This window comes from Haemorhous mexicanus, chromosome 2, assembly GCF_027477595.1.
Source record: "Haemorhous mexicanus isolate bHaeMex1 chromosome 2, bHaeMex1.pri, whole genome shotgun sequence".
Lineage (NCBI taxonomy): Eukaryota > Metazoa > Chordata > Aves > Passeriformes > Fringillidae > Haemorhous > Haemorhous mexicanus.
The window spans coordinates 16,088,917-16,103,693 of record NC_082342.1 but is presented as its reverse complement, the minus strand read 5'-3'; the positions used below and the strand labels follow the sequence as shown (position 1 = coordinate 16,103,693).

The following is a 14,777-nucleotide window of genomic DNA, read 5'->3' as shown; positions in this document are numbered from 1 at the left end:
CGACTCCTTTCCTTCACCATCACCTTAAAGCTTCTCTGCCAGAGGCAGACCTGAGAAGCAGACCCTGTTACGGGGGGAAGATCCATCCTGCAGCCACTGGAGCTCATGCATGCCTGGACTTGCCTCCATGTGCTCAGCTGCAGCACACAGCTAGCCAAAAGTGTCTCTGGGGTGAAAACACCACAGTGCTGCTATTTGGTTCAGCACCAAGGGCCAGACAAGCTCAGGCACGTCCCGTCCAGCTATAATAGTAAATATTCCAATATGAGAGTGAAAAGTGACGGCAGGTCTGTCTGGGAAAGAAGATACAGAGCATTGTGTGCAGTTTAAAAGCTGTTCAGAAAAGGAAGTACTTTGAGAACATCTGTCTTGACACTTCCATCTGCATGACCTCTAGCTGCTTGGACACAGTAACAATGAAAGAATGTGAAAATATTCGCGCTGTGAATGTCAGTTTGCACAGGAAAGAGGGTAGGCTGGCAAATGCCTTCTGTCCTGGCACATCTGTCAGTCAGAACTGCAGCTGGAAATGCTTCGCCGTAAGGACAGTCTCTGCCACCAGGTTTTTCACTTTCAAGCAACCAGCTCTACTTTTGAACTGTAGTTAATATTGGCTATCATGTGTTGCCATGCGTTTTTTAGACCTGGGTTCCAAGCATAAAAAACCTGTTTCTTCCTACATATCTTAAGAGCCAAACAATTGCAACTTCAGGTCTCTTTTCACTATTGGTTTATGTCCAATAGAGGAGCTCTCAAGTTTGCAAATGCTCCAGGAATTCTTTTGCTTGTGCTTTGGCAAGGCTGAGTGCTTGGCTCACTCTCACTACAGGCAGTCCCATGTAGCCTTTCCACAAAGCAGGCGTAAGGACCAGTAGTCCTGCACTGACTTGTAACTTGCAAGTTCTCTTCTCCACAAGCTTCATGTTGGCTTTCATGTGAATAAAATCTTGGGTCTGCCGTGCTAGAGCAGCAGCTGCTTGCATTCAGTGCATTTTTCTCAAGAGCCTTACTAAGAAATGGGCATCGTGTTCTTGTAACCCTTAGAGCCATCAGCAGTGGCCTTCGTGCAGCTGACTATAGCAGTATGCCAATCCTTCTGAAAACTTGCTGAGTTTATTTTTCAGCCTCACCAACTGACTATAAAGCCAGCATTAGTAGAGCTGTTGTATGGCAGCCTTATTTAGGCATAAGATAGTTCCAGACTTGATTTAGCCTTCCACTCCCTTCTGGTTGTGAGATAGAGTAGCGCTGGCAAGAGTAGTAAAAGGATTAATTATTGAAGTGGCTTGGATTTCAAGTGCAGTTCTCCTTTCAAACTACTTGGAGACACATAAGCTGTTTATTTCCTAAGATTTATCTTAACAGAGGGCTTCAGCTGAAAGATTCCAGTCCTCTGCATCATGCTGGCTAGTGCTGCTCAGCATTTATTTTTAAGGTCATTAGAATGTGATGCAGTTCACTGCTGTCAGGATGCCCTTTTGAGAGCATTGGGAATTAAAAGAATGAGGTGAGAGATCCAAGTAAAAAAAATTAATCATAGAATCATTAATTGGTTTGTGTGGGAAAGGACCTTAAAGATCATCCAGTTCCAAACCCCTACCATGGGCAGGGACATCTCCTACTAGACCAGGCTGCTCCAAGCCCAATCCAGCCTGGCCTTGAACACTTCCAGGCATGGGGCAGCCACAGCGTCTGTGGGCAACCTGTGCCAGGGCCTCACAACCCTTACAGAGGAGAATTTCTTCTTGTGTATCAACCCTAAATTTCCCCTATCTCAGTTTGAAGGCATTCCCCTTTTTCCAGTCACTATAGTCCCTGATGCAGAGTCCCTCTCCAACTTCTCTGTAACCCCTTCAGACACTGGAAGGTGCTGTGAGGTTTCCACACAACTTTCTCTTCTCCAGGCTGCACAGCCCTGACTTTCTCTGCCCCTGTCCATAGGGAAGGTGCTCAGTCCCTTTACCAACTTGGTGACCCTCCTCTGAACTCATTTTAACAGCGCCCTCTCTTATGTTTGAGGTACCACATCTGCACACACAGCTCCAAGTGGGGTCTCAGGAGAGAGGCTACTGAACGCAGGAGACCTGCTGCCAACACTAAATTATTTCAACATTCACTTGACTGTTTACACTCCAGTACTGGCCAAGGAGCACAACAATCGTGGCTCATGAGCTCCCTGCAGCAGGCTCCTGGTCAGCCTCCTGCACATCGAGTCTCTTGTGCCTGCAACAGGAATTGGTATGTGATCTCCCCCTTTCACTCAGCCCCTGAGAAGTTCTGCCTCCTTCATTGGGAGAGAGTGTCAGGCAGCCAGCCAAGGGTCAGCCCATCATACCCAGTGCCATTCATCCCCTACACATTCACAGACTGGGAATGGCATGTCGTGCCAGCTCCAAATGAAGTAAGTCAACATTTTAACAGTGAGTATGTTTATTGAGGTGTTTGAAGTTCTGCACTCCATTGGACACTGTTCATAATTTAAAGGCAAGAGCAAAACACTGTGACAGGCTCCAACTGGGATATTAAAAAAACTCACAAAGTCATCACATAAGAAATACAGTTAAATTGTTCAATCATTTTGGTCTTCATCCCAGTCTTTCTTTCCTGATGGAGGTTTTGGGCCACCGGCTGGTTTTGCCATAATGATCTTGAAGAGAATAGAGAAGTAGAAAAAGCTAATGTTAAAATCAGGCTTGTACCCTTCTCCTACAGCTGCATGATGCTGACTGCTAGCATTCACTACATTCATGCAGTTTCCCTACTCTGAACCCAAGCCAGTGAATATCCATCTAGCTAAGATCTTAACAACTTTTTTTTTTTTGAGAATGGTTAAGGCTGAGCCCTGATACAGTAAAAAAAGGTATTTCACCTCATTTTTGCATGCAAAGTAAGACTTGAGTTAGTCTACAGAAAGTGAGTGCTTAAATAGGCCAACAGCAGACTAGTTTACAGGGTGCACACTACAAAAAGGATTATCAAAGCTACTGTTCTGTTATTGTCTCTCAGTATCACACTTTAAAACCATGAAGTCCATCAGTCCTACCACATTAAAGCTCATACTCTGCCCTGCCTACAGGGACAAGTAAGGCAAATCTGAACTTGCACTTATCATCCCTTCCATGAAAATTTGGATTCAGGAGCAGAATCCATTTGCAAAGGGCACAAATACAGGATGTAGCAGTCAGCACACAGCAGAAGACAGCAGTGTTATGTGTTCTCAAGGAGCATACAATCTCCATGTGCTTGTCAATGAACTCATGCATGCACTCACAGATACCTCTCTACTAGAGAAACAGAGCTTACTGCACTCTAGTTTTCAGGCTCATCTTTCCAGTCATCCTTATCCCAATGTCCTTGTTGCTTAGGGGCTTTTGGACCACCTGCTGTTTTTGCCATAATAATCTACAAAAATTTTACATGCAAATTCATTTTTGCTGAAGTTTCACAAAATAATGAAAGATTTTTATCCTTGAGACTGTAACCTCTATTTTTCCTAAAATTGGATTTTCATGTAAAAATATGAGAGAAGGTTTCTTCTACTAAAGCTTGATCCTACAGAAGTTACCGTAACTCTCTGGATACAAATATAAACTTTCTTCAAAATACCAACAAAGTCTTTAAAAAAAAAAAAATCCCAACAAACATTAACAGTACTGCAATAGAAGCAGCCACATTCCAGATTACAAGCTCTTGAACAAACGCCTTCCTGGCTTCCAGAAATGAACAACCACATTCTCAAAGAGCATTATGTTTACACCTTGAATTTGCAGGAGATTCCACCTATTTGGAGGAGGGTTCAGCCAGGTTATAATTCTGCACCCAAATGCACATAAACTTACCTGATCAACCCTTAGGACAGTTACTGCTGCATTTGTAGCTAGCTTGATACCCCAGAATTTTCCAAGATACGTGTCTAACACACCAGCTTCCAACATGTCCTTCACTGCAGCAGCTTCAGCCTGTCAGATGGGGAAAAAACATCATTCAAAACTTTCTCAGGCTTTCACCTAGCAAGGTGGTATCACTTTACTAATCTCATCTTCTCCCTTCAGAAAACCTTCATTCCTAATCCATTAGCAGGAAAATAAAGTCAGTAATTGCTGAAGACCTTCAGCCTGTCACATTAGTTCAGTATCCCCCTCCACCTCTGACATAAGGTCATTATACTACACTGAACTGAACTGTTTGCTGATAAAAATAACATTTAAGGATTTAATTCCAAAAAGTTATTATTCTAGACTGTGCAACACAGAGCTCCCAACAATTTAAAATAATCTATAAATATTTCATACTGATAGCAGTACTATTAAGTATAACTCTGCACTTCAGGACAACAAGTAACATCAGAGACTATTTACCTCAATATCAAATCCAACATTCTTCTTCCCTTCCTGATGCATGGCATAAAGTTTGGAGATGACCTCATTAGCCTTTACTCCAGAGTTTTCTGCCAGTGCTCGAGGAATGGCTTCAAATGCCTCAGCAAACTTCTTGATGGCATATTGGTCAAGCCCAGGACAAGTCTTAAAATGAAGGTGAAAACCATGTCAGCATTTCAAAAACTGTAAGACAGGGAGGCATTTCCCCCCCACACTTGTTATTACACAAATATGTATGTTGGTATGAAATAATATTTGTATTTTTGGTAAGACATGTGTGTGAAGATGAAAAGCCAAGAATCCTGTTTGTCTCACCTCTCCATAAGATGTGATCTGCTTGGCTAATTCAATCTCCGTCGCACCACCTCCAGGAACAAGACGTTTATCCTGTGGAAAGACCACAACAAAACACAATGTTTTGCTTAAAGCATCCATTACTTCTTATTTTTTTAGGATTTTTCTAGTCTATCAAGAATGCAACAGAGCTTTATTCCACACAGACTTGTTAAGAATCCACTTCAGAACCAACATGCATTATAAGGGAAATCTACCAGAATTTACTCATTCATTCCAGTGTCTTTCAAGAAAAACAGCTTCTTTTGTAAAAATGAAAATAATAATGCAGTGAGTTTTGTGTCTCAGATTTTTTTGCTTTTTAAAAAAAATTTCAACTCCTGGTTAATTGTAACAGCATTCCTAGATCTTCTCATTTTTTTCATTATTTTGGAAGGAAATATCATACAGGAAACCAATCTACTGTACACTAAGTTTAATATGTCAACAGGTATTACAACATGTTGGGACTTTTTGTTTTGTTTTCTTGCATTTTAAATTAAGCATTTTGTACATCCTTTGGCAAACCAGAATTTACTTATTAACTCTGGTCTCTAAGTCCACAAAGTAATCATCATAAATCTTAAAACAGGACAACTCCTGGAGACAATCATAAATGCAGAGCATTTCTGTACTCAAAATCAATGTCCATGTCTTGGTATGTAGAGGATGTTAAGATTCTAACAGTTTTAATAATTTTTGCATGCTGTTTTCGAAGTAAATTCAGGAACATTTATTTTTGTATTAAAAAAAGAAATATGAAATAATATTTAAGACCACATAAACTGCTCCCACAAAAATAAAATCCTCTGTAAAAGTGAGTTCTTCCATCCATAAAAACCTACCTGCATTATGTGGAGGAAGCATGAATTACCACCAATGAACTAGAAACTGAGTCTGCAACCAATCAGTTTCTCCTGATCCCAAGTGACAAAGCTATCTAGCTTTTCTTCTGTGCCTGGTTTCCAAGGAACATTACAAAACATTTAGGGAGTAAGTCAAGAAAGAGCTGACTGTCTTTAAAAAGTGGTAAAGGTAATCCACCTTCAAGCACTCACTCTACTGGAAAACTGAGTGCAGTCCATGTTAAAAACCACCTTCTATGCACCCTGTGTTTACAACAACAGCCATCTTCCCTACACAGCCCTCCACAGCTCAGTACCACACAGCCATCTCTCCAGCTCCAGAAGGCACCAAAGCAGATTATTATCTACTGCCTTTGGTAGCAAATGAGCACAGAGCAGGCTCAAGCCTTGCTTCAAACTGATCCACTTCTCACTTTTGATAACTAATGTTCTCATTACTTACCCTTGTGAGTACTTTGAAAGTATTGACACCATCATCCACGGCTCTCTCTATGTCATCCATCAGATTGTCTGTAGATCCACGAATGAGGATAGTAGAAATGGCTCCATCCTCCTTTTCTGTTCAGAAACATGCATTTCTGGATTAATTCATTAATCTTATATCCAAAACACACTTTAGAACAGCAGTGTCAGCAGTTCTACAGAACATACATACCATGCTTAAACACCACAACCTGTGTATCCCCAACCTCTGATAAATACACACTATTGCAGTGACCCATTTCTTCAAGAGTAGGGGGAGTCTAGAAAGAAAAACATGAGTTAAGAACTGAACCTGCTCATCAGTTCTCATCATCCTGCACCTCATCTGGGAAGTACATACCAGTCTGGGTAGGGCTGTTGCACCAACAGTTTTGCACAGTCTTCTCAGGTCCCACTTGGAGTTCAGCCTTTAAAAACAAGTTTCCATAACAATGTTAACACATGCAGAAGTATTGTCTTAACTTGTCAAGTATATTTCATAAATCTGGTAGTCCAAATGTTTTCATGCTCTCCTAGTACTTACCTTACTAACATAAGATTGTACTTGTTGGCATAATGAAGAGCCATATCTGCCACTTTGCCACCTGTTACTACTACATTTGCACCACTATCAGCAATGGCCTTGACTTGCAAATCCATCAGATTTTCTTCTCCTTTACTGAAATTCATCAGCTCTTCAGCATTCTTTATTAGGACGGTGCCCTAGTAAAACACGTACACTGTGAAAATTCAGCATTAAACCACATACCTACAAGTTCCTGACAAACCATTTTGTCTCCCAACCTATCTGTAAACCTTAAGTCATCCTGTTCTGTAATACTGACATGCTCCCCAGGCAACAGGGTAAAGCAAGAGAGAAAAAAAAAAATGGACATCACCAGGCAATTCTAGACAACCTTGGGGTTCAGAGATTCAAGCCACAGTTTGGCTCAAATAACCCAAAAAAACCAACACCATTTCCCCTATCTCAAAAATCCTGTGAAGCAATCAAGGTTCAGAACTTTTCTATACTAAGAAAATCAATATTCACCAAAATATCTCAATCACCAAGTGTCAAGAATATTTATAGCTAAGTCTAAAAATAAGAGCACATATGCATAAATAGAGATGTAACTTATTTTGAGCTATAACATACCTTAGTTTCAGTTATCATACCATCAAAAGGGCAGGAATACACAGCTATTTTTGCATCTTTGACAGAAGTAACATCTCCTTCAGTTTCTTTTTTAAAAACCATGCCATGCAGTACTGAAGAAGCAGAAATACCAGCACCCTGAAAGGAAATAAATGGAATCTGAGACTTTTTACAAGGGCAAGTAGTGATGGGACAAGGGAGAATGGTTTCTCACTGAAAGAAAGTAAGTTTAGATTAAATCAGGAAAAAATTCTTCCCTGTGAGGGTGGTGAGGCCCTGGCTGCCCAGAGAAACTGCAGCTGTCCCATCCCTGGAATTGTTCAAGCCCAGGTTGGACAGAGCTTGGAGCAACCTGGTCTAGTGGAAGATGTCCCTGCCCATGGTAGGGGGCTGGAACTGGATGATCTTTAAGACCCATTCCAGCCCAAGCCAAACTGTTCTTTGATTCTATGAATGGGGGAACATTGTATTTCTGACCATTTGTGGTCAGAAAGCTGCACTACCCTGGCCTGAAAAGCAGACCTTACCATCATTTGGATGTAACACCCTAAGTATAAGACTTCAGCTTATTCAACAACAACAAACACTGTCTAACAGGTTCCCATTTGAGATTACTTCCAATATTAATGATTTTTGTTTCTGAATGCTGCTACTGGGCACTAAACAAGAGAAAGACTAATTTCCAAAATTTAGTAGACCTGCCACAACAACATTAGAAAAGGCTCTATGGAAGTTCAAAGATTAACCCTCATTACATTATTTACCATAAAAATTGCAGTAAAGCCAGCTACTTCAAACTTACCACAATTTTGCACACTCTGATATTATCAACATTGAAATGACCAGAATCAGGAAGAATAGAAACTGGAGAAAAAAAAAGAAGAAAAATAATGAATATGTCTTGCTTAACAAATGAAGTACTACAATGACACCACAAATAAGGCCTGGAATTTTTCTGAACTACTTAATTTCAGCAGTTTGAGATATCTGCCTAAATTTAAGACAATTATAACATGCTAATAACCGGCATAAAGAGAAAGAGAAATTTTGTTTTTACAAAGTAACGATCAGAAAGAAACATTTATTCAGGCTGCTCAGTTAATTAAGTTCAAATATGCACTCATACAAGTGGAGTCAACAGCTAAGTCTAACCCAGAGTATTTAGAGAAATCACTGAAATTAAAAGTGAAGGTTTTATCCCAGAAATCTAAAGGGATAACAACTCAACAGAACTACAGTCTTACTTCCATTGTTCTGTGGCTGTGACTAAAACCAGCTTATGTGAAGCACAGTATGTCCTCCTTACGATGTAATAAGAGGGAGAAAGATGGATTTCTGCACTCAAAGGACTTGAAAGCTATTTCTAGAAATGCCTAGTAGGAAAGGCAAACCTTTTCTGAGCCACAATGCCAACGCAGAGTTCAACATGAGAATGATTACCCTCATTTCAGAGGTAAAGCGTTCCATCCAATCCAACCTGCTAAACTAACCATCCTTCCTATCTTCCATGAAGATGTAAGGACCATAACCAAACCCACTCAGTTTTTTAGCTGTGTGCCCATAGCTATTCCAGCCCCACTTACCACAGGCCTGAGCAATGAGCTTTGCCAAGAACCGTTCATTGCCATATTGTTTGCTCATGACTGACGTGTACAACAAAGATGCCACTTCTTCAACATCTCGAAGGTTCTTTGCAGAACAGCACACCAAATCTGGAAGAATTTCTAGGGCTTTCTTGCAAGCCTTTTCATATCCTTCAATCACCTGTGGAGCAAACATTAAATATTCACTACAAGACTTCATACTCCTTTAACTGCTTTTCAAATAGCCATAAAACATTAACAGTTGCAAAAATTCACAAGGGAAGCAAGCAATCACACATGGTTCCCCTTCAAATATCTTTATCTAAAAAACTAGGAGGGAAGAAAGCAGATGATTTCACAGTATTATAACCCAAGAACACTGATCAGCGGCAATCTGGATTCAAGCTCTGTGAACTGTAATGAGAATATAACTTGCCTCTGAGACAGATAACCCCATCCTCAGAAGGTCTTCTGCTAACTCCAGAAGAACTCCAGCAAAAACAAGGACAAAATTAGTTCCATCTCCAACCTCTTGTTCTTGCATGTGTGAAGCCATCACAAGCATTTTCGCAGCAGGATGCTGGACCTTTAAAAGAAGTTACACATCTTGGTGACTAACACACCACCTAAGATTGCAGCTTCAGGCATTTTCTGTGCATCTTTCTAAGCTCTCTTATTTCAAATTGTACCTAGAGATATGAAGAATACACAAAATTGGAAAAGAAAGCAGTACAGATATTCTTAATTTTCTAGCTTCTCTAGTAAGAAAAACAAGAAATATATATTAAAAAAAAAAAAAAATCAGAGAACTGAACCTTGCCACTACAACATAAATTAGATATCCTTGACATTGGTTCTGAGCTACTTTCACAGGATGCAGTGGCTCCACAACTGAGTTCTGCAACAGGAAAACACTCTGGAGTTTAGATCTTCAAATTTAATTCATGTGCAATATACAAAATATGTGTCTAAATAACAGTTTCATTGAAAGAGGGGGAGTACTGGAGGGTTCTGTTTCAAGATTTCACTGCCTCACTTTTCTTTCAAATAAATGCAATAAAATATCACATTCCTGAATCTTTATACCTGCCATTTTATACCAGAAAGCAACATGCAAAACATTTCAGATTATGTCACTAGTATGCAGATTATATATTTTTTTAAAACAGAACTGAGACTTCCACAGTTACTCTACTCATACTGAACACCAGCACAATGCATTCAATAAGTAAATACTTCATACTTACATAATCTCTATCACTAAGTATAAAATTCAGTAAAATATTATTCATGTTATGTCACAAATATAAATTTGAAGTCACAGGAAGAATTAGAAGAGGAAAATCTTTTCATGCCTTTACAGTATTTACAGAAGGATGCTGCAATAGCCTCAGATTCTTAAATTCAGTTGATGGATTCTAAGCAGTCAGGAGAACATGGCAAGCAACAACACTGGGAGATTAATTCAACAGCTATGTCATGCAGACTTTTCCAGAACACTGCATTTCTAGACATATCCTCTTTTAAACGTACTGGTTTTGGGGGAAAGTAAGGAATTATTAAGCATCTCCTACAATTATTAATGCTGCTTCACAAAAGAATTATATTCTTCACTGTGGACCTCAAATTCAGTGAAAAAAGTAAATTTCTTCTAAAGTGACATCTGTAAATAATCTGTTAGAGTGACATTTCCTTATTGACAGTCAGAACCACAACAGCCCATGAGCAGAAACACTGGTTCACAACTGACATCATCTGAAGCAAGAAAACTTACTTCTAACTCTCTCAGGATAGTAGCAGCATCATTTGTCACAAAAAGCTTTTCCAGATGATTGATAACCATTTTGTTCATTCCTAAATGGGAAAACAAAACAATTTATAAAATAATTCCTTATGCAAACATTATGTACATAGACATTGTTTCCTAACTTTCAGGTGTATCTTGCACATTAAAATGGTTAGCTCTGTTTATAATTTAATAACTTCAAAACATTTTTGTGAAATACCTGAAGTGTAGGACATTAATGAGAAATCAGTAATTTCTGCAGTTTTCTATTCTGAAATACCAGCACATAATTTAATTAAGTGATACAGAAGAATATTTTGTTTCCATATATCTGACTGAACAAGATTATATTCACTATGATCATGTTATCATGTTTCCTTTAATTTTTATGCTTTTTCATATATTTTATACTGTGTTTCAAAGAGAACACGGTAACTGCTACAAAAACCTGGAAAAAGCAGACACTGAGCATAACTCAAGAGCTGTCAAAACAAAATCTGTTTTCTACAGTCACAAAGACATAATCATATATTTGCAGTTTTAGAGCAAGTCCCATATGCCTCCCCCAGAAACAAACAGCTGCTTCTTTGTCAAGGTATGTTTAGCCTCCAAACATGGCATTGGTCTCAAAAATGCAGCAATAATTTTAGGATTTATTTACCGTTTGGTCCATATGCTGTACGGGTGGTTTGAGCAAGTTCTTTGCATGCCTGGATGTTTCTATAGACAGCTTCTTCTAGTCCTGAATAATGCTGAGGAGAACAATGACTGATCAGAATTAGCCCAACAAAAAATTGATGAACTAGTAATTTCTCATCAAAGCACTGTCAATCTACTGAGTCCCTCAAAGTTTCTTATTACTATACATTTGGTATTTCACATACTGTTTAAACAGACACCAAACCTTACCCAAAAACAGTGAGAGCTACTGTGTACACCTTCTCAACTAGGCAGCAAAGCAGGTAGAAAATGCTTCCAAAGAGAAAATCTGAACAGTGACTTGACTTGCAATACAGTTTGCATCCCCTCAGTCTTCCAAAAAGTTTTGTGACACGCCAAAAAGAAACAGAAAACAACCAAGATCCAACTGGAGAGGGGCAGGGGTTTCCATACATGCTTCTTTACTCGCACCTTTGTATGCTACAAAAATAATTTAACTCAGTTCTATGTTCAAAAGATGTGCATTTTGAAAATTCAGAAGCGGAATGATTAAGCAAAATATCTGTGCTTGAGAAGGCAGTCAGCCTGGCTTCAGTTTGGAAACCTTAAGACAAGATGGGATCCCCAGAAAGGACCTTAAGAAAGAAAAAGCAGGATAAAAAGTACTGTGCAGCCTGTAAGAGAAGGGAGAAAAGCAGTAATAAACCAAACATCTTAGATTGCCAGCTGCCTCCTTGTTTTGCAGAAGACAACTCTTGCTGTTCTGGCCTTGATTTCAAACACTGAGGCCACTCTGCTTCCCTGTTCTGCCCCTGCCCTGAACGTATGCCATTATTTGTCTCCAAGAAGGATTCTAAAAAGAAACACAAACGGCTTTCAGAGCTGCTACCTTTACTCTTCTATTAAGTAGCAGCAAATGGAAAACTTTCCTATTTTCCTTCTTGGAGAGAGGCACTTTGGACAAGGGCCTGGAGAGACAGGACAAGGGGCAATGGCTTCACAATGAAAGAAAGTACATTTAGATTAACTGTTAGGAAGCACTGAAATTCTTCCCTGTGGGGGTGGTGAGGGTCTGGCACAGATTTCCCAGAAAAACTGTAGATGCACAACCCTGGAAATGTCCAAGACAAGATGGGGCTTGGAGGTAAATGATCTTTAAGGTCCCTTCCAATCCAAACTCTTCTATTGATTCCATGAATAAAAAAGAAAAAAAAACACACCTTCTTGCTTTCTGCCCACTTTTCAAAGAAAACTTCTCCTTTATTAAGACACAGTCCTTCAACTCTATCAAAGTCTTAATTATATTAACGCTAAATACAGTCAAACCGGATTTATTGGCAAAGAAATATATAGAAAACAGTCCATTGTTCTGCATCGCTGACAAAGGTATCACAAAAAAATCAAGCAGAACGACCCGGATACTTCTGAACAGCTTCAACTACAGGGCCCGGCCGAATGTAGCTGCCCAGCCCCTGCGAGAGCAACTCTCGGAACAGAGCCGGGCCCTGGCGCATCCCCGGCGCGGCGGGATGCAGCGGCAGGGCCGGGCCCAGGGCAGGGCGGGCAGCGGGATCCCGGCCCGCAGAGATTTCTGGAAGGCCGCGTGCGCCGGGCGCCGCCCCGCAGGGCGGGCAGGCCCCGATCCCCGCAGCGCCCCGGGCCGGGAGCGGGAGGCCGCGAGCCGGGAGCGAGGGGGCACCGCGCGAACGCCCGGGCCCCCGCCCCGCGGGACACGTGGTGCCGCCGGGCCCTGCCGGCCTGCCGGGGCTTCTCCCGCACCGCCACCCCAAGACACCTCCCGCACCCGTCCATCCATCTATCCGCGCGTCCATCCAAAGGCGGTCTCACCTTCGCCCCCTCCTTGAGCATCTGGGCGAAGCCCGGGGCCTTGGGGACGTGCAGCGCCATCTCCGCTCCGTGCCGGGGCTGCGGCGGCGGGAGCGCGCGGGGCACGGCGGGAGCGCGGGACCGCGCAGGCGCGGAGCGGGCGGGACGGGGCCGGGGCCGCGCCGGGGCCGCGCCGCCCCTCGGGCCGCGCGGGCCCCGCTCAAGCTTGGCCGGGCTCGCCGCGGGGTAGCGCCGGGTCGGTGGGTTGGCTCCCTCCTTCTTTCCGTGGCCCGTTCAGGAGACCGTTCCCCCAGGCGTTTCTCGGTACGCTTTGCAATGGAAGCTCCAGGAACAGTGCGGAGTTTTCATGGCCACCGATGATAAACGTCATAAAACTGAGCCGACTCCTGTCTAGCGTTTCACTTAGTACCTACTTGTCCAAATGGAAGCACAATGCACAGATGGGAAAACTAAGTATCATAGAATCACACAGCGATTTGGGTCAAAAGGGTCCTTGAAGCTGATCCAGTTTTAACCCCTGCCATGGGCAGGGACGTCTTGCCCTAGGCTGGATTGTTCCAAGCCCCGTCCAAACTGGCCTCGAACACCTCCAGGGATGGGGCAGCCACAGCTGCTCTGGGCAGCCTGTGCCAGGGCCTCACCAGCCTCACAGGAAATGCTTTCTTCCAATACCCAATCCAAATCTGCTTGCTTTCATTTTGGAGCAGTTAGGAAAATTAATCCACAAACACCACAGGTTTATGTCCAAAAAGGAGACAGAGGAGTCCTTTCTGGCTTCGAATAAAGGGAGAGGCCATGGGGCATTCCCCTGGGGTGTCTCAAATTTTTGGAGGACACAGCCTCCTTTTTATCCTAATTTCCTGGGCACGTTTCCCTCTCTCTTTCCCCATTGGCTGAGGTACTTGAGAGGTACAGACTCCCCGATACACCTGATCCCAAAGATTTCCCTCTAAACTATAACCCTCCCTTTTAATTTTTAATTTTTATGGATTTTAGGGGTTTTTCTTCCCCATTGTTTCTTTCATCTCTCAATGTCTAATTTAGTTTATCAGCAAACCTAAAGTTTATTTGTAAAAGCAAAAATCTTTTTCCATTCATCAATCAGTGGAATCCTTCCCATTGTTTCTTTTATCTCCTGGTGCTGGTTTTATCTACCAGCAGACCCACAGCTTGTTTGTAAAGAAAAATCTGCTATTCCTCTCAAATTGTCCTGTTATTGTTCACAAAAATCAGATTCATTACTTGGTGTGCTGCATGCCAATAATTAAACGCTCAAGACTGATAATTCATTTCAGAATTGCACAAGCCTATGTGCTCAATGGTCTTCCACAAATAATGCATGCGAACTAAGAAAACTTTTTACTATAAATACATTTCAGCAAACAAAAGAGTTAGTGTTCACTGGCTGCAAGTTACACAGTTCTCTTATGTTTGAATAACTCTTGTACTTTGCCCTAATTCTATAAGTCTTTGTATAATTTTTTCTCATTATAATCTACAGTCTCTCGGTGCCATTGCTGTCTTCTGCTGTCTCCAGGTATTTGTAAGGAGCTTAACAAAGACAAGTGCCAGATTCTGCACCTGGGATGAGGCAGCCCCACGTGTATGGACAGACTGGGGAGCAAGACACTGGAGAGCAGCACTGGGGAAAGGGACCTGGGGATTCTCTTCTGTGGAAAGTTGGATATGAGTCACAAGAGGGCC

General features: G+C 41.7%; 1 protein-coding gene across 2 annotated transcripts; it reads right to left on the bottom strand.

Moving 5' to 3' along the window:
• Positions 1–2,412: 2,412 nt before the first annotated feature.
• On the bottom strand, positions 2,413–13,210 carry CCT8 (chaperonin containing TCP1 subunit 8). 2 transcript variants are annotated; one of them, XM_059874040.1, is made up of 16 exons: positions 13,074–13,210; positions 11,227–11,317; positions 10,554–10,633; positions 9,216–9,365; positions 8,780–8,960; positions 7,999–8,060; positions 7,197–7,334; positions 6,585–6,763; positions 6,402–6,468; positions 6,234–6,321; positions 6,021–6,136; positions 4,695–4,766; positions 4,359–4,523; positions 3,840–3,959; positions 3,304–3,402; positions 2,413–2,647 (listed from the first exon to the last, which is right to left on the bottom strand). In XM_059874040.1, exons 1-15 carry the CDS (start codon positions 13,131–13,133, stop codon positions 3,310–3,312), a joined length of 1,662 nt encoding a protein of 553 aa, XP_059730023.1. In that variant the 5' UTR covers positions 13,134–13,210; the 3' UTR covers positions 2,413–2,647; positions 3,304–3,309. The 2 variants fall into 2 exon arrangements, with proteins under 2 accessions (XP_059730023.1, XP_059730030.1); XM_059874047.1 differs by lacking the exon at positions 3,304–3,402.
• Between the last annotated feature and the right edge of the window lie 1,567 nt (positions 13,211–14,777).

Bases quoted from the DNA above. Each gene is read 5' to 3' on its own strand.
- CCT8 (XM_059874040.1), bottom strand. From the start codon at position 13,133: ATGGCGCTGCACGTCCCCAAGGCCCCGGGCTTCGCCCAGATGCTCAAG. The intron at 6,137-6,233 runs GTATGTATGTTC...GTTTCTGAACAG, and splicing joins GGTTGTGGTGTTTAAGCATG to AAAAGGAGGATGGAGCCATT. The intron at 3,960-4,358 runs GTAAATAGTCTC...CCCATCTGACAG, and splicing joins ATGTTGGATTTGATATTGAG to GCTGAAGCTGCTGCAGTGAA.